This window comes from Acanthochromis polyacanthus, chromosome 8 (assembly GCF_021347895.1).
Source record: "Acanthochromis polyacanthus isolate Apoly-LR-REF ecotype Palm Island chromosome 8, KAUST_Apoly_ChrSc, whole genome shotgun sequence".
NCBI lineage: Eukaryota > Metazoa > Chordata > Actinopteri > Pomacentridae > Acanthochromis > Acanthochromis polyacanthus.
This window is the reverse complement of record NC_067120.1, coordinates 25,490,559-25,510,271: the sequence shown is the minus strand read 5'-3', so window position 1 is coordinate 25,510,271 and position 19,713 is coordinate 25,490,559. Positions and strand designations below refer to the sequence as shown.

The window sequence follows — 19,713 nt, the reverse complement described above, 5'->3', positions numbered from 1 at the left end:
AAGCACTGGAAAAGTCAAAGAACATGACCCTCACAATGCTGCCGGTGCCCTCCAGGTGAGTCAGCGATCTGTGCAGCAGGTAGACGACTGCATCATCTACTCCAATGTTCGGTTGGTAAGCGAACTGCAGTGGGTCCAGATCAGGGCTCACCAGGGGGCGTAGATTCCTGAGAATGATCCTCTCCATCGTCTTCATCAGATGAGAAGTGAGGGCCACAGGTCTGAAGTGGTTTGGTTCCCTGGGGTTCCTGGTCTTTGCGACAGGAACCAGGCAGGAAGTCTTCCACAACACAGGAACCCTCTCCAAACTCAGGCTCAGTTTGAAGATGCGGAGCAGCACCTTACAGCTGGTCTGGACAGTCTCTGAGGAGTCTGGAGCCGATTCCATCAGGACCTGCGGCTTTCCAGGTCTTGATCTTTTTTAGCTCCCATCTCACCTGATCAGCTGTTATGGAGAGGCTGGGGGTGGATGAGGATGACAGGAGAGATGGTGGTGGTGGTGGTGGTGGTGGGGGGGGGGGGGTGAGACAGGGGGAGGTGGTGGGGCTGTGTTTGAAGTCCAGAGGTGGTGTGGGGTGGGGGGAGGAGGAGAGGTGCTGTTGGTGGTGTAGAGCTGAGGTGTGAAGAAGAAGCTGGCTGGTCAGTGCTTTGATGAGAGGGGGGAGGAGTGGGAGCGGAGTCAAACCTGTTAAAGAACCGGTTCAGCTCGTTGGCCCACTCCCTGTCTCCTACTGCAGCACCCTTCTCGTGGCCTCCGCTGAAACCAGAGATGGATCTCAGGTCTTTCCAGACCTCCCTTGTGTTGTTATTCCTCAGGTGAGACTCCATCTTGGTCCTGTAGCTGGCCTTGTCCGCCTTGATCTTCTTTTTTATTTCCTTCTGCACCCTCTTCAGCTCCTCTGTGTCCCCAGATCCAAAAACCCTTCTCTTCTCCTTCAGCAGGGTCTTCAGTTCTGAGGTCACCCAGGGTTTGCTGTTAGAGAAGCACCGTACTTTCCTGGTCGGTACGATATTCTCAGCACAGAAGTTAATGTATTTTGTAATAGTGTCTGCCATTGTGTCAATGTCCTCCCTGTGTGAACCACACAGAACATCCCAGTCTGTGGTCTCAAAACAGTCCTGCAGCACCTCAAAAGCCTCGTCAGACCACTTCTTCTCATACCTTATGGTGGGGGGTTGTTTCTTCACCCTTGGTATGTAAATGGGCTGCAGTCTCACCAGGTTGTGATCTGAGCAGCCCAGGGGAGGGAGGGGTGAGGAGCTGTATACATCTTTGATGTTAGCATACGTAGGTCCAAAGTTTTGCTGTTTCTAGTCTGATACGTCACGTACTGTGTGAACGTGGGAAGAGTAGCAGAGAGCGATGCATGATTGAAGTCTCCTGAGATGATAATAAGGGACTGAGGGTGAGATGTTTGCAGCTGGGACACTTCACTGTGGATGAGTTCACCGGCTGTAGCAGCATCAGCAGATGGTGGGATGTACACAGTAACAGCTATTACGTGTGAAAACTCCCGGGGCAGATAGAACGGACGCAGACTGACCACCAGTAATTCAACATCCTTAGTGCACAGACGCTGTTTAACGCTAATGTGTCCAGAATTACACCACCTCTCGTTCACATACATCGCCAGACCCCCTCCCTTTCTCTTACCGCTCTTCTTCACGTCTCGGTCCGCTCTGACGAGATGAAAGCCGTCCAGAGTTAGGATTGAGTCTGGAGTTCGTTCAACTGTCAAGTCCGGTGAAAATCAATAGGCTGCTCTCCTTGTATTCCCACTGCTCCTTGGTCAGCCCCACCAACTCATCCATCTTATTTGGAAGAGACCGTACATTTCCCATAATGGACGGAACGGACGGCTTGTAGCGTCTCCTCTTCTCCCGCTTCTCCTGCTTTTTCGCTCCTGAAATGCATCCCCTTCTTCTTCTTCGTAGCTCCGCTGGGATGCCTAGTCTCTCCCACTGCGGCTGTCTTGCCTGGCTCAGTGCCAACAGCTGGTCGCGACTGTAAACAATGGCTCCGTGTTTGAATGGTTCACCAGCTGAGCAACTTGAGAGTTCCAAAAAAAAGATTAGAAAAAGTAGGGTAAGCACCATTTGTATATCCATTGCTGCGCTGTTCAAATGCAATCCCCCCACTTGAAGAATAGAATAGAAAGAAAGTGAAAAACTACAAGAAATATCTAGAAACACCTCGAGTTAACAGGAGCTGCTGTAACTGGCTGCCGCTGACACGGCGCCATCTTGAAAAAAAATTTCAACAGTTAAGTTTAAACTGTTTGGAAACACTGGAGCAGGTAATTTGCTCTACCTCAAAGTATTACTAAGCAGAAAGAATGTTTTATTTCTGAGAAACTTGTGATTGAGGAATGTTTGTCATGCTTAAGCTGATAATAAATGAAACATTGTCAGCACTTACTGTGATGTGTCTTTCATGTAGCAGGGTTCTCACCAGGATTTTTATGCAGCGTAACGTAAGGTCCTCCCGCACGCGCACGCGCAATAGCCTTCATTGAATCTCGCGAGCGGCCGGCCCAGATGTCAGCCAATGAACGTCACGCAGATGCTCCATCTCCAAGCGACTCTTAATTTTGGACGGGAACGGTTCAATCGACAGGAAAGTACGGCTGAGGTGGGGAGACATGAATTAACCTAGATAGGCACCCAGTCGATAAAAACAAACGCACATGGCGTTATCTGTCAAAATAACTCTCTTTCACAGTGCCAACTGACAGCATAACGGTCATGTACGCTGTCAGTTGCGTACATGACGCAAAAGTATTGCGTTTATATTTTTTTTGAGTGTAGCTTGGTAGCATTAGCAACCATCACCACAGAGAACAACAGCAGTTTCCTCCAGGTTAGCAACCTACAACAAACTGTCAAGTTTTTTAGAGAATTTGAATTATGCAGTCAGACAGCATATTTATTTTTCGGGGGTGAATTTTTAATATTTTCAGTAACGGCTGTCCTCTGTAGGGGACACGATTGCTGTATCCTGGACTTAACCACTAAAGATGACTGTGTTGACGCTGAAATGAGACACAGCAGGTGGATAAAAAATATAGTTGGTGGAGTTTCTGTAGTGGGGATATGACAAAGCAGCAAGCAGAATCCAGTTCAGCACTACATACTGAGTTTTGTTTCCTAGTTGGTTCTGTTTCATAATGTGCAAAGTCTGTAATGGTGTCAGACTGACGAACTAATCCTTAAAACTGTCTGCGAAGGGTGTCATCTTTAACATATCCTTGTTTTAGGTGTTATTTTATGGTGACACAGAGAAATGCTACCCCTAACAGTTTCAGATAAATCATCTGTTACCTAAATTGATATTATGAATATAGTGTCCTCTAAGTGGACACTTTCAGTAAATGTAAAGTGAGGCCCAAAAGATCTCTGGTAAAGATACTTTGCTACTTTGCCAAGGAATGTGGCAGAGTTATGTGACGATCGGCATTGGTTTGTCTGTCTGTGTAATTCACTGACACTTGGACATCAGAGCTTCATTTGAATGAATTTGATATATCAGATTTAAAGTAGCAACAAGGGTAGTCAAGATATCAGGGGTGGCAATGTGGCAATGTTCTGCAGGAACCTCAGGCACAGTCATATTTCTAACAGATGAACAATGACTACAGGTACTGTAGATTTAGTTAAACAGTTAAACCTCTGATACGTCATTTAAATCCAATCGAGTTCTCTGAACTACAGAACAGTGTGTTATTAACTTGCATGAAATGTTTTTGGGTGTTTCAATTTAAGATGTTACCATGTAAGTTTGAAATTCATCAAATTCAAAGGTTCATGATTTTTGAGTTTCCATCAGTGAGAGGCAGTGTTTTGTCTCAGTTTTCTTTTTTCTTTTATTTAACTATCTTTTCTATTAAAAGCACAGTCTATAATACACAAATAAGTAAGAAAAGCCTGGTTCTACTACCAGAGCTTAAAGCTGTCAGTGAATGTTCTCCTGCTATATATCAGACCTCTAAATGATCTCTGTCAGCATATCAACTGTGGATTATAAAGTGCCTATGTGGTTTAATCACTTCCTTGCATTCTGTCTGTCAAAAGCTTGATGGCACAAGATAATACAGATAACAATCTTAAAGGGCGGGTTATTTATAATGAGGCGAGCCGAGGAAGGGGGCAGATGACACTGTACTGTATTTCATGACCTTGCCAGCTCATTGGTTTGACCAGTAATCCACTTCCATAAAGAGAAAGTGCAGGATTTGGAGGTCTATCGGCGATTGCAATATATACCTTCTTAACACTTCGCCTGCCCAGGACTCAGTCAGTGTCTCCGTTCCTCCAACAACTCTGCCAGCTTAAGGTAAGAGTTATTTATCTGCCTGTTTGTGTTTTAGTGTTTTCAGTAGATGAAGCATGAAATCATGTCATGTTTTGGTCCTGTGCATGGCAACAGCTTTATGTCACTTTAGATAAAACATCTGCTAAATGAAATTGTAGAATTGTAGAGCAGATGTAAAACCTTTTATTTTTTTGGTACATGTTCATGTTTGTTCAGATGAATTGTGTCAGTGAAAAGTTGTGGGTTTGCTCTCAGAGCCTTTGCACAATATTTTATGTTAGTTCATAAGACTATGTAGTGTAAATGCAGTGTTTTCTTCACAAGGCCAGTTGGTTTGATGAATTTGTAGCAACTGTAAGATGCCAAATGTTCATGGAGCTTGATGTCTTCTGCAAGTCACAGTTGAAATGAAGTGTTTACGACAGGGAATTTTAGCAATTTAAACACATTGTAGTTTTTGTTGAACTGATACCATATTACTTAAATATGCTGTCAGTGTTGCATAGGGTCCCATTTTGCAGCTGACATGGAAAGTTTTTGATTTCTGAACTGTTCCTTTGATTATTACAGCTCTTACCATGTTATCCTTAGTGATTTTTCTGGGTTTCAAAGGAGTACTCTAGTGTCTCAACATGTGCTCACTGTGCTGTGGTGATGTACAGTCTGGTGATGTGGCATGCTGAAAGTCAACACCACTACAAGGCATGAACCTGAAAATCAATCTGTCAGTGTTTATCCTCCTGTCAGCACCGAGGAAAGAGGGAAGGATTCAGAGGAAAACTTTCCTTAATCTGCTGCAGATGCCAACCTTCGTATCTTGTCTTCACTTTACATTTCGGCTTAATCCCCACTCACCAAAATTAGCGTGTTTTCTCCACAAGCATCAAATAACGATTGTTTACACAACATTAAAGCATTTCAAGCATTCCGACAATACACAAATTTATTCTGTAGTCTTGAGTAATCTTGACCCTTGATTGATGTATGATTTTTGCTATTAGATCAGTAACAATTTTCTGAGGAAAAATATTTTGTCACACGTCTTTGTATGTTTTAAGTCCCACTGAATCTTTATTTCACCAAGATTTCTACAACAGAGAGGCTTCAGAGAAAAAAAATGTGTTTTAGTTTCTGGTTCTTTTGTCATAATTTTCATCCAGTTTCTGAGGATAGATAATTTGTGACAAAGTCAGCTGTCAGTTCTATTAATGTATACTACTGTTCAAATGTTTGGGGTCGCTTAGAAATGTCCTTATTTTTTTTAAAGAAAAGCATTTTTTTCAATGAAGATAACAATGAATGAATCAGAAATACAATCAAGACCTTGTTAATGTGGTAGATGACTATTCTAGCTGGAAATGGCTGATTTTTAATAAAATATCTACATAGGGGCACATAGGCTCCTTTCCAGCAACCATCACTCCTTAATTCTAATGCTACATTGTGCTACCTAATGGTGATGAAAGGCAAACTGATGATTAGAAAAGCCTTGTACAGTTATGTTAGTACATGAATAAAAATGTAAGTTCAACGGAAAACATGAAATTGCCTGGGTGACTCCAAACTTTTGTATCGCAGTGTATGTATGTTCATGTGACAGTAATGCAAAATGTTGTCTTTTTAAAACAACGTTTTTCCAACATGGAACCTTATAAATTAGGTTTAGTTGCAACTTTTAACTCTATTTTGGTTTTCATAAATTCTTTTGTACTACCCTGTTATTTTTCACAGTGTAAAGCAGCTGAACTGTGCATACTTCTGAGGTCAGCCTGCGGCAAGTTATTTTTGTGATATGCTCTAATGTCTTGGCTGTCTGAGGGATGTTCAGAGGTGTTGGGTTACTGTGAAACCTCCCATCCTCCCTCCAGAGAGAATCCTACCCATAACACACACACACACACACACACGCACTTGCTTAAGACAAAAATCAGAGTCCACATTTAACCCTGCAGATATGATTCCATCTCCAGAGCAACATGCTGTTGTGTCCTCCAAGTTTCAAGTGTCCTAAAATACATTTTCAGCCCCAGAGATACCCCCCTACTCTCCTCTGATTGGTTTACAGATGACAGCCATTTGTTCTGGGGGCAGCTATGTGTTTTAGGATGCCTTCAGTGGTTGTCACACGTCTTTTCTTTTAAGACGAGCTTGCTGTTATTTTTTTTTGCTTTATAATGAAGACGATATGAACAGCTGTGACTCCAGAAATAGGGTCCTAATCCATTGCTCCATCGCAGCTCTTAAACATCACAAGCAACCAAGGCAGTCCCTATCCAGCCTCGGAGGACCTTTCAGAGTCTCTCTAGTGCTACTTTAACGACTGGTTTACCCAGTCCAGTGAAATCCATCCATGTACACATCCGTTTAAAAGTTTGGGGTCATTTAGAAATGTCCATATTTTTGAAGGAAAGGAATTTCTTTCGGTGAACATAACTTTTAATAAATCTGAATATGCAGTCTAGACATTGTGTTAGCTAATCATGTTGAAAGATTAATTGATAATTAGAAAATCCTTGTGCAATTATGTTAGCACATGAATAGAAGTGTGACTTTTCAGAGAAAATGTGAAATTGCCTCAGTGACTCCAAACTTTTGAACTGTAGTGTAGATAGTTTTGGTTTTGTTTGCCAACCATTTGAGACTCATTTGTATACTAAAGACAAAGAATTGCAGAGATTAATGGTCATGTCTTTATTTTGGCAGGTAGTTATAATGTTGACCTGATAGTGGGGTTGGGTAAAAAGTCAAATTATTTGCAGAGTTAGGACGGAAATATGAGTGTGTGGACCAAGTTCTGTGACAATCTATCTTGTAATTGTTGACTTAAAACCAGAAATGTAAGCCTCATGGTGGCACTGAAGGAAAAGTAAGGAAATCATCAATGTCATCGAAAGTCAAATACAGACAGACTGACAGACTGACAGACTGACACTGCTGTCCATAGAGAGATGGTTAAACAAACTATTTTCTAAGTATGATTCAACTGGAAAGTGAATAGAGAAACCTTATACATTACAAATTTGGTGTAGAGAATTAGTTGACGGTATACATTCAGCAGAGGAATTAGGCTGGAGACTGAGTGTGTGGACAGTTAAACTTGTGTAAAAATAGAAATGTAAGCTGTTTTTTTCATTACATAGATGAGTGACAGATGTAAAGAAAATACTTCATAATACCCGGCTGGTGTTGATCAGCCTTTAGATACAGAAGAAGAGTGAGCTTAACTATCCATCAGGCTGGACTGGATGGGTTTGCTGCTTTCACAAAACATACTCTTTTTCCATAACATTATTATATGCACAAATTGGAAAATGGTCATGCAAACAGGAAAATTGAAAATGAATATTGCAAGTCAAGTTTTTACACTTGCTGTTTTTAAGAAGAAGAAAAAAGAATCCATGCTGATCAGCTGTCTCCGCTTTTTGGTTGTGTTTAACCTCTGGACAGCATGGCCAGTGCCATCTGATATGAATAGTCACAACTTTCCTAACTAAATAAAATTCTAGAAGAGTTTTTCTCCATGCCCAAGACAACAGCCTTAGTGGGTTTTATCTTTGTTTTTTTGTTTGTTTTTGTTGATGCTCAGTCACCTGGTTTTGTCTCTTGCTTTTTCTGTAGTTATGCTTGTGTATTTTAGAGCAATAAGCACAGTCTGCACTGAACTCCTATTGTCTATATTAATGTTGCACTATGTAAAGCTCATTTATCTGCTGTTTTGTAAACACTGTGTCCTATACACTACCATTCAAAAGCCGGGGGTCACCCAGACAATTCACTGTGTCCATGAAAACATTTTATTCATGTGCTAACATAATTGCACAAGTGTTTTCTAATCACCAATTAGTCTGTCATCATGATTAGCTAACACAATGTACCATTAAAAAACAGGAGTGATGGCTGCTGGAAACAGGCCTCTATACCCCTATGAAGATATTCCAATAAAAATCAGCCATTTCCAGCTAGAATAGTCATTTGCCACATAAACAATGTCTAAACTGTATTTCTGATTCATTTAATGTCATTGTCATTGAAAAAAAAAATTCTTTCAAAAATAAGAACATTTCTAAGTGACCCCAAACTTTAGAACACTAGCATAGGTTGATGCAGTACTGGCATAATATTCAAGCTTTGCTTTCAGTAATCATTTTTTCCACCTTTCAGGCAACCTATGTTCCTATTCTTTCTACAATAGTATGAAATAGAGATTTGCACAAGCTATCATGACAGACTGACAAAGACTATGTCAGCATACTAAGAGTAGCATGTTTCAGTTCAGACTCAGACTGAAAGTAGTTCAGAGACCTTTTAAATTTATTATGAAGTCTAAATTTTGACCTGTAGGTGTAGCTAAAGAATAGTCAGAGGATCAAAGTCACTATGAGTCATCCTGTCCATCCTCTAGTTGTCAGGCTGCTTTACTGCACAGTGCTGGACTTGTGTCCCCTGAGTCCTGATGCTAAAAATAGTGGTTTAGTCCTTTAAGGTATTAACACGACCTAGGTTACAAAGTTGAGTTCCATGAAATTTCCTGGAATTAACATGATGTCTCAAGATAGAATTAACATGGTCCAAACATGAAATGTGAGACAAATGAGTGTCTTCAGCAGGGGGGAATTAAAGGGAGCAGACAGGACTTCAGAGATGAAGTAGTTTGACAGAAATAAAAATGTGGAATTTAACTTGTACCTTTACATTTATAGCTTTCTGCAGAACAAATGTGGGATAATTCTGTATTGCGGTATGCTGAGATGTGTGACTTAAGGCAGGGGTGATGGAAAGCTCTGCACAGACAGCGCACCAGGAGCTCACTTCAAAAAATTCTTTACTTCCACTGTCAGCAGAAAAGCTCGGTGCAATTAATTATGTCTGTTCAGATGGAAGCCATGTGTGAAAGCATCCTAAATCACAATTACAATGTCAGTATAGATTTATTCTTTGTGCTGTCAGTAAAAACAATACTAAAAGTCTATAGCCATGTTAGTGTCACAGACACTATAACTAGTCCTGATGGGGGCACCAGATGAGAAGTTATGCTGCTAATACACAGAGGGAAAACAGGTGTTTGCTTATCCATGAATTTGTGGTATTTGTAAAAGCATTTCATAACCAAGTGTTGTTTATGTCCAACTGGAAAGCTTATAGTGAAGAATGAATTGAAGCCAGTGGAGACTACACTTTATAAGAGCAATAAAGCAGAGGAAATGGATTTGTAGATGCCACCTACTGACAAAACATAATTTCAAGGGGGTTCACAATTTGTAAATAATGCACTTATCAGCACATTTTGTTTAACAACACTCAGCCATGTTATTGAACTAAACCAGATTCAGTCCTTGTTCACTCTAATAAAAATATTTTTCTAGATGGGAATCTTACCCTTCTCTTTAAAAGAAAAAAAGAAAAATCCATTCATATGATCACTGTTTTACAAAAAATCTACATACACACAAGAAGAAAAAAAAGTACTACAAGTATAACATGCCTGGCAAATCTAGATCAACTCATCAAATATTAGAGATGAACATTGTTATTTCTGCTGACTTTACACTACAGATGTGAATGCAGACACAGAGGCTTTGGCATGCGATGTGGAGCAGCCATGCCAACTTAAACTGAAAACTTGTAATTGCTAATACTAACCAAACGTAAGGAAACCAGTATATAGATCCACCTTTGTTATTGTCCTGGTTGTTTCAGTGCATACTCAGAACAAAAAGCAGCAGTGAACATGAGCAGTTCAGGTGTGGCATCATTTCCCCAACTCTTCATTTTATGTTCACACAGATTTACATAAACCAGACTATTAACAAATCCACAACTTAGAAATATTTGTCTGAGTTCATGTCAGTGAGAACACAGATAAAATAGTTTTCCATAATATCCATATGGATGTGGACAAGGCCAAAAAAAAGGACATACTAATGTCTTTATTCAAACACAATGTAAAGTTATTCACCTGAAATGTCACAAAACTAGCTTTTACCAACAGCAGTTCATTAATATTGTACTGATCTCTGTCTACTTGTTATATGTTAAGTTTTGTGCACTGATCCAAAACTGCTCAAACTCCCTGTACAGGATAATAAATGATTATGCATAAAGCAGGGGTCCCCAAACTATGGCTGAGGCAAACATCTCCATGTTGACCATCCGGTTGACGGCGGCCTCGCAGTCGCGGTGGTAGTTCTGACACACTTGGGAGTCCATTTTGGCTGGCATTTCTTGTGCTTGCTGGGGCCCGCCTCTACATTTGGCCCGGCCCCCTGGCCACGCGACCGAGACTAATACATTCATAGAACATGACATTCTACTGGAACCTTCAAAAGGTTCAGTGTTTCCTCTAGGACTCCCCACTCGCACCCCGCACCACAGTTATCTGGAGTTTACCTTAGTACCCGACAAGGTGCAAGACTGCTGTGAAGGTGGAGACATGCGGCGGTGGAGTATTTGCGACAATTAAAAAAAAATAAAAAATTAAAGGAGCAGCGCTGGAATTTTAGTAGCAGCGGGCTGCCGCTGCAGAGTGAATGTAGCGGAAACCCTGGGATTAAAAGGAAGGAACACAAGACCTTTGAGACACTGCTCATATGAGTCATTTAAGTCAGAGATTCTGCTCTGACAACTAAGCTGAACTTTTACCTGTTAAGATTGTAAGATTGGGCATGGCACAACAGAAAATTAATGTTCCATGGACTTTTTTTCTGTGAAGAACCCAGAGAGGGTTATTTGGTTATTATTTATATCATTAATAGTGTTATTATATATTTCCTGACTTTTTTTTCTGTGAAGATCCCGGAAAGGGTTAATAATATTTGGTTATGTGTGGCTTTCTGGAAAACAATGTTTACGTTTAGGCACCCCTGCGATCATCACACTTTTTCTGTTACAAACTGACCCCGGCCCCCCACCAGAGAAGGGAAAAGTTGTGTGGCCCTCACAGGAAAAAGTTTGGGGACCCCTGGCATAAAGCGTCTCTAGTAGTAAATGTTAATAAGTAGTATGTCCAACTCTCTCTCTCTCACACTCTGTCCACAAAAATAATCCTAAACAGACCAATGGAGGGGTCGCCTGGTATTTACCATTTGTTTACCATGAATATAAATATATATCCATCTATTGGAGCTTATAAAGCCCTTAGAAATGCTGCTTTGGTAGAAAGTGGCTCTCTCCTGGGTAATTAAATCAGGATGGGTGAATTGTTTTGTGTGTCAGCTGTGTCTGTGACTTCTGCTTTTGTAAAATTGTATCAGTTGTTTTAAATGGCAGACAAATGTGCCTCAGAAAATGTTTTAATACCTATTAAAGGTTAAAACATAATTTAATTCGATGTTGCTTTGTATCTCTACCAGATACCTTCAGAATCCTGCAGCTAACATGGCCACCGAGTGAGTAACAATTTTATCTGTATTATATTTTATTGTGTATTATCTGTATTGCCCTGTTTGTTCAGCAGAATATCTTACAAAAGTTTTAAAAGATTGTACAGTGTAATATAAAGTCAACAAAGGAGTGTTTGGTTTAACTCGTTTCAAATGGGTTTCAAATGTACGACTGCTAACTCTTATCGTAACATATGAACATATATTCTTTTAGCATGGCAATATGCGAAAACCTAACATGTAAACATGTTAGCATACTCGAGTTATCATATTAGCATTAGCCTCAAATTGGGTAGTGTTCTACACTTATATTATGCTAACATGCTATAAAGAACCTTACAAATCTGCTTTCATATCTCTAGCCATTGTCTGATATTAAATCAACACAGGTTACTATTATTCATTATTTATTTCTTTAATGATTTGTTTTCTATATTTATTTATGCATATTATTAGTTTAGTCTTTTCCTCCTGCTGTGTTTGGCTGTTGTTAGGTCAGTTGTCTTTGTCCTTTTGTATAAACGAAGATGGACATATTGGTGTGTAATTATTATAAATCTTGTTCACTAAATTGTAGTATTTTGAAGAAGCAGGAAGAATAGATTTACAGTCATTTGTGGAAGGACATGGGGTGAGATAAGATCAGTTTCAACTTCTTTCCACTTCTTTATGAGCAAGTTATTCATTGTCTTTTGCTGTTTTTTTTCTTCATTTTTTGTTGTTGAAATGTTCAAAATAAACTTTCAAAAATTAAAAAAAAAGAAATCAAATGAACATTTATGCATCACTGGCACCTGAAAACATGACAAATCCCAATGGGTATTGATCAAAATAAAATAGCTGCAATAAAAAATATTGTAATATTAATTTTAATGAAAGAAGTGAAACTAATCAGTAGATCAATCATGTTATCATCACTGTATGATTCTGTCAGAACTCAATGAATAATAATCATAGGTTCATGAACAACATAATGGCACAAATGTACTGTGTTTGCCTGCAGGAAGAGGCTGTCTGCGAGGCGTAAGCATACTCTGAAGGTAAGAATATTTCTGCTATATACATCCTCTTACACTTTTTTCCCTCTTACCTGACATGGTGTGATGATTTAAATCTTCAGAGCTGTATGCTGGTGGTGGCGAACAATTTGTTGGAAGCTGAAGCAACAGCAAAAGCTGGGGAGAGGGAGAAATTCCTGGCAGAGAAATGTCCTCCTTTGGAGTTGCCTTACTCCAAGGATGAGCTTGTGGTAAGAAAGGATAGCATAGACTGTCTGTGTGCGAGTCAGGCCGGGAAAAATTACTTAAAACAAATATTTCATTTATATATTACACTTTCTAATAATTCTGTGGTTGTCTTGAGACCACATTGCAATTAGTAAAAGAAAACTTTCAAATTAAGAAAACATCTTTACCAATTTGACCGTACCAGGGCAGAGTTTAGTAAAAATGCAGCAAACACAGGAAAAACAACCAAACACAGTAACATTGAGCAAGAACCAATGGTGGAACATAATAATAAGTATACTATAAAGCCTGATATCACTGTCTACAAAACCTCAAATATCTGAAACGATCAAAGAACAAAGACGAGGAAAGCTTGGAGCAGGCTGCTGTTGCTACAGGACAAATTGTCCATCCACACAGCATCAAGAGGCAGAAGCAGCTAAATGTGCCCGTGAACTGTTGCTCCATGAACCTTCCTCTCCCAACCTGCATCATCGGACTTCTGTTTCCCAAACTGAAATCCCACGGAGCACTTATATGTCCTTTTTTCAGACTGTTGGTTCCATGTTCTTTGGAAAAATCTGGAGGTTTGAGATGTGACTTTCTTCTACAAAGGGATAGTGAAGCTTGAGCATTGTTGAATCAAGATATTGAAGTTAAAGGAGACTATGCTGAAAAATAATGCAAAACAATCTTTCTCCTTCTCTGACATTTTCTAGTGCGGCCAAGAATTTTTTTGAAGTCATAGTAGTTTGTGACCAAAGTCGACTATCTGTCAGAAGTGTTGGAAAATGAGCTGACATAAGTTCAAATATAACTACAAAAGCCCACAGAGGGCAGTACTCCCCTAAGGCTGTCCATTCCCCCATATACCATTGTCAGAAATGTAGCATTTGTTTTTTCAGTTTTTGATGTTCAGAAATCACCGCAACATAGAATTAGGCAATTTAATATAGATCTACTCACAAACAAAATGACCTTTAGACCCTCCAGAAAAACGCGGGCAAAAATCCTTGATTATGCTGGCTAAAATCCTTGATTATGCGGGCTAAAATCCTTGATTATGCGGGCTAAAAGCCTTGATTATGCGAATAAATATGCGGGGCTTTTATGCCATTTTATGCGGGGAAATTGCAGAAAGTTGCAAAGTATGCGAATAGTTGTGAAATATGCAAAAATATGCGCGATTCACATGCCGTCTGGCCTCTGAGTGATGTGTCCTCTAATCAGACACTGGGACTGCTGCGGGGTTACTGGACTGACAGCCTGTGCTTTGGGAGGGGGAGAAGCTCACAGCAGCATCTGCTGCTCATTGAAAACAGTAACTGCAGAATGATCCGAGTTTTCCTGTTAGTCTCCAAAACGGCAGAAAAAGTCGCTAGATTTGTGACTAGTCGCTTTTGACAATAAAAGCTGATAGGACGCTTTGGAAAGTCGCTAGATTTAGCGAGAAAGTCGCTAAGTTGGCAACACTGGCGCCGCGCTCCGCATCAGCTCGTGCTTCTAGTGTGTGTGTGTGAATGCGCGAACTGATGACGTCAGGCCGGGTGTCACATAAAAATTCACTCACAACTCCATTTATATTGGTTATAGTTTTCTCATTTTATGCGGAAATTGTGAAATCAAGCGGGACCCGCATATTTCTCTTTTTTCCGTGGAAATGTAAGATTCTTGAGGGAATTATGCACTGTTTTGCGGGGATTATGCGGCCTTTCGGGAAATAATTGACCCCCACATAATCAGCGGCATTTTGGTGATTAATGCGGGAATTCATGCGATCGCATAATTGCATTTTTCTGGAGGGTCTAGACCTTGCACGGAGCACAAGCATTTGTTATGCATGTGTACGTTATGTACGGATACCGAATCATGTGACCTAAATATGTAGTAGGCAATGGGAAATGATGGGACTCAGAAACACCCCCACAATTTTGTCAGTTGTTCCCTGTATCATTTCCAAAGGATAAGTCCTGATAAGTCCGCAACGGTGGTTTCGTAGTATGATTGCAATCATGTGATTGTCAGCTGGCAGCTGATGTAGTGTTCACTTGTAGTCACAGTTACAGTGACGCGGTACCGCTATCTCGCAATGATACAGAAATCTTTAATAAATCCGTGGATCCAGACTAGAAGCTGCATTACAGCCCAAAATTTTTGAGTATTGTTGCTAACAGACAGACAAACAGAAAAACCAATGTCGATCGTCACATAACTGCCGTATGCCTCGGTGGAGTAAAAATACCCTACACATATAAGCTGAATACACCATAAGCCACATCACTGCCAAGATCTAATCACGTGGTCCTTGTGTCATTTCTGACCTTCCTTGAAAATTTTAGTCAAATCCTTTGGTCTGTTTTTGAGTAATGTTGCTAACAGACAAACAGACACAGACAGACAAACAAATTGTCACATAACTCTGCAGCACTCATTGATGGAGTAATTATAGATTTGTACTATTAACATTGTTATTGTTATTGCTCGCATTTTCGTCATCAATAACCTAGCAGTTCCCATAATCTGAGGACACACAGCAAGTAACCATGAAACAGACTCTTTTACTGGCTTTACCCTTTCAGCATTTGCAATAAGACAACCTAACTTCAAGTGAATCAAGTGAGAGCGTGGCAGAAATATATTTTCCTACAGAGTAAATGGTTCCATCAAAATGCACCATTCACTCACAGTGAGAGGAGGCAATCTGTCTATCAGCAAACATGATAGTGATTTAGTGTGGCAGTATTCCAGTGACTTGATCCAATAACTTCAATCCTGTCCTCACTGAATGTTTCCTTACACATTCACTTACAGCTCACTTGAAAGATCAACTGAACTGAGAAATGAACGCAAGTGATTCAGTTCAGTTTGTTCTCTCAAAAGATTTGTTCTGATGAAAGAAACATTGTGGAGTAACACAACACTAGTTGTCAAATTGAAGATAATTTTGTGATACTATTATGTTGTGCATGTGTTTTCACAAGCTGCAGTGTGTTGAGCTGTCACCACGGAATTCTTTTTTTTTGTCATAAGAGAACTGCAAGCACATAGTTTTAGTAACATTTTGTGGCTTAAAGGTTGGCAATATCTCAACAAACTATCTAACCTCACTATCTCATTTTCAGGAACTTTGCCAGAAACTTCATGAGCAAATTGACATCAGTGAAGAGGAGAGATACTGCATGGAGTTTAAACTCAACATGGTACTGAATGAGGTGAGACTCTCTTTAAAGTCTATCCATTATATTAATGGACTTAATGTTGATATTACATTTGTGCTATTTTGTTGCTACTTTATCAAAACAATTACTCATACATCTTAATTGTAGCACTGGGTACATTGACTTTTATCCATAGTTATATGTACTCAAGTAATTTCTCAGAGTAAATTGTACGGGAATTGATGGGACTCAGAAATACCCCTACAATTTAATTAATTGTTCCTTGTATCATTTTTGATGGATAAGTCCCGATAACTCCACATCGGTTGATTTGTAGTAGGATTGCAATTGTGATCGTCAACAGGCAGCTGACGTAGTGTTCACTTGTAGTCACAGTTACAGTGCTATTTTGCTATCTGTCAATGATACAGAAATCTTTAACAAATCTGTGGATCCAGACTACATGCCAATACCCAGCCAAAAGCTGATCACTTGGTCCATGTGTCATTTCTGACCTTTCATTTTTGAGTAATGTTGCAAACAGACAGACAAACCAACAGCGATTGTCACATAACTCTGCTCCGTTCCTTGGTGGAGTAACAAACCAGTAAGTGCTGAGAAATATGCAGATGACTTGGTCAGACAGCAAGTATGCCCGAATGGAAATCTTTAATACACTTGAACTGAAGCCAGGATGTTGCCCTTAAATATGCTGTTTTGTGCAACTTCCTGTTTTTCTGAATTTCTATAACAGGTAAAGACTGCAATGTTAGCATGCTCCACAGAGCCACATTCACGGAAAATGTTGGTTTGAAATAAACCAGAATCATCCGGTAATAGGCCACCATGAGTTAGTGGGATTATTATTTCCCTAATTAATATTTGTTCTAAAGCTTTGAGTACTTGCTCATGAAATTTGTATCTTCTTTCAGGTCAGAGACCTTAACATTAAGATTGTGGATTTGAGGGGAAAGTTCAAGAGGCCCCGGCTGAAGAAAGTGCGTATGTCGGCTGACGCCATGCTGAAAGCTCTGTTGGGCTCCAAACACACAGTCAACATGGACCTGAGGGCCAACCTGAAGCAGGTCAAGAAGGAGGTGAAAGAGGAGGTGAGATGCTGATTGGTTCATCTACGCTACAGTCTATAGCCAACAGAACCAATGATGTTCTAAAGTTTTGTTTGTAATCAATTTTTGGTGGTGTAAAAACATGAGCAGTAGTTTGTTCATATTGTAACATTTTTCAGATCAGCCTCTGAACTAACAGAATTTTTATTTGTTTGCAGGACAAGCAGTTGCGTGATGTTGGTGACTGGCGTAAGAACATTGAAGACAAGTCTGATAGGAAGAAGATGTTTGACAGTTAAATATGATTTGTCATCTGCTGTTGGAATTCAGGAGAGACTTTCAGGACAGAATTCCGGTCTAATGTCTTTGTAACTGAAGAGTTTTACCCCAAAATGCTGACTATTCACCTTCATTTTGTTTTTTTGTTGAGGTTCCATTTGGAGACAAATTGTAATTCTTCCTAAGCGTTTGTTGTGGTATAGTATGTGATAAATGGCCTTTATCTAGTCAGTTGGATTACAGGTACTTCTGTTTAGAGTATGAGTTAAGTTGAGTTTCCAAAATGTGAAAAATTTGTAATGTGCGCTGAGATTGACAGTTCTATAGTTTTTGAATATCTCAATTTGGAGGAAACTCTTCAGTTGAATCTAAGCTGCCTACTGCTTTTTCCTGTATTAAAACTTTACTGTGATGTATTTGTACTGAATGTACTGCTGTCAGTTAGTACATGACTGAGGAAACTATCCTAGGTTTCATCTGTAAAGACTGACTTATACTTCTGTATCAAAATACTGGTGAACCTACAATGCAACCTTTTCAACACTAGTCGGTGTGTTTCCATTGTTCCGTGAAAAGAGTTTGAATGAATGAACTGTGAAATGTCGCTCAAGCTTCCAGTGATACATGAACACATCCATGAACAGAAATATCATATTTCCGCAATGCTTTTGCATTCGTCTTCAACAGTTTAGTGACACCAAACTGGAGAGTTAGTAGTTAATCTCTTCAAACCATCTCATACTATTAAATGATTTGCATTTTTCTTTGCAGATTTTTGCAAAATTCTTCAGAAGTGAGAAAGAATTACACTAATGTTCAAAAGTTTGGGGGTCACTTAGAAATGTCTTTTTTGAAAGCAAAACCTTTTTTTTCAATGAAGACAATAATATCTTAATAAGAAATACAGTCTAGACATTGTTAATGTGGTAAATGACTATTCTAGCTGGAAATGGATGATTTTTCATGGAATATCTACATCGGGGTACAGAGGCCCATTTCTAGCAACCGTCACTCCTGTGATCTAATGGTACATTGTGTTAGCTAATGGTGCTGAAAGGCTAATTGATGATTGGAAAATGCTCTTGCAATTATGTTAGCACATGAATAACAGTGTGAGTTTTCATGGAAAACATGAAATTGCCTGGGTGAGCCCAAACTTTTGAACAGTAGTGTAAATTTGAATGGAAACCTAGCTCATTGTGTCTCTACAGACACAAAGGTGGCTGCACTGCAACAGTCTGTTGCTATGAAATCAATTCAGGCACTGTGATCAGGTTACTTCCAATCTGCAATTGTGGCTCTTTTGTTGCAGAAGTATAAATCAGTGGACAATTTGTACTAAACAACATGTTCATTCATTTTCATGTTTCTAAAAGAAAGTGTGTTGCTATTTCCTCATATATTTATGCTGTTACATTAAATACAAATGCTTCATGTTCATCTGCTTCACAGACTTGTTGAATTTGTACAACACTGAGCTTGAACTTACGTTCATTCCAAAAAGGTATCAATTCAGAATGTATTTTTATCTGAAATTTAAATTACAATGTTTATGTTCAGCTAAAAAGCTACTCTGAACTGCTTGGAGTCTGGTGTGTTGCTTGATGTGTTTGAGGACAGAGACAGGGAGAAAATAATTTAACTTTGTGATGTTCTGTACTGAAGATTTAGATACTTTTTGATCATTTTAAAATATATGAATTAATATTGCATATAAATTAACTTTGATTTTAGATTGTTGAAGTGTTTCCACACGTTTCTCACTGTAACCCACAGTTAACCATTGGGTAGCAGTTGTTAGCACGAACAACAGACAGAGCTGTCAGAATATGTAAATTATTTTTGTGCTAATTTTTTTTTTACAAATTGTGCAACTATAAGAATGCTTAAAAAAGTCATCTTGCACAGACGCGTTTGATTTTTGACTGTTTTGCGACTATCAAAACCTGCGTTGTACAAGTGGTACAAGGGAAAACACTGAAATAATCCTAATATTTACAGCTGTCCTTAAAGTCTGGATGTATTGAAAATCTCAGGAACTACAATTTTTGCCTCTACAGATTAAATATGGCTTTGTCGAAAGAAGAAAGAGTTGAACTGGTACTTCTCAATGGACCTGAAGGGACATATTGAAATGTAGCAGATGAATTTAGTGCATGCCATCCAAAGAGGATTCCACTTCTTCACGATGGTGAAAGTGGTTAAAAAGTTTCAAGAAACAGGCAGTGACACGGACAAACACTGTTCTGGACAACCAAATGTATCAACTGAAAGTAAAGAATTGGTCATAGT

The 19,713-nt window shown here is 39.4% G+C and overlaps 1 protein-coding gene across 1 annotated transcript; it reads left to right on the top strand.

Annotated features, from left to right (window-relative positions):
* Positions 1–4,278: 4,278 nt before the first annotated feature.
* On the top strand, positions 4,279–18,861 carry tnni2a.2 (troponin I type 2a (skeletal, fast), tandem duplicate 2). The gene is made up of 7 exons (XM_022213349.2): positions 4,279–4,333; positions 11,662–11,697; positions 12,695–12,731; positions 12,812–12,940; positions 16,040–16,129; positions 17,008–17,184; positions 17,361–18,861. The coding sequence occupies exons 2-7, from the start codon at positions 11,687–11,689 to the stop codon at positions 17,439–17,441; spliced, it is 525 nt and encodes a 174-aa protein (XP_022069041.2). The 5' UTR covers positions 4,279–4,333; positions 11,662–11,686; the 3' UTR covers positions 17,442–18,861.
* The last annotated feature ends 852 nt before the right edge of the window (positions 18,862–19,713 follow it).

Coding starts and splice junctions, on each gene's coding strand:
- tnni2a.2 (XM_022213349.2), top strand. Junction 12,732..12,811: donor GGCGTAAGCATACTCTGAAG/GTAAGAATATTT, acceptor TTAAATCTTCAG/AGCTGTATGCTGGTGGTGGC. Junction 16,130..17,007: donor TCAACATGGTACTGAATGAG/GTGAGACTCTCT, acceptor ATCTTCTTTCAG/GTCAGAGACCTTAACATTAA.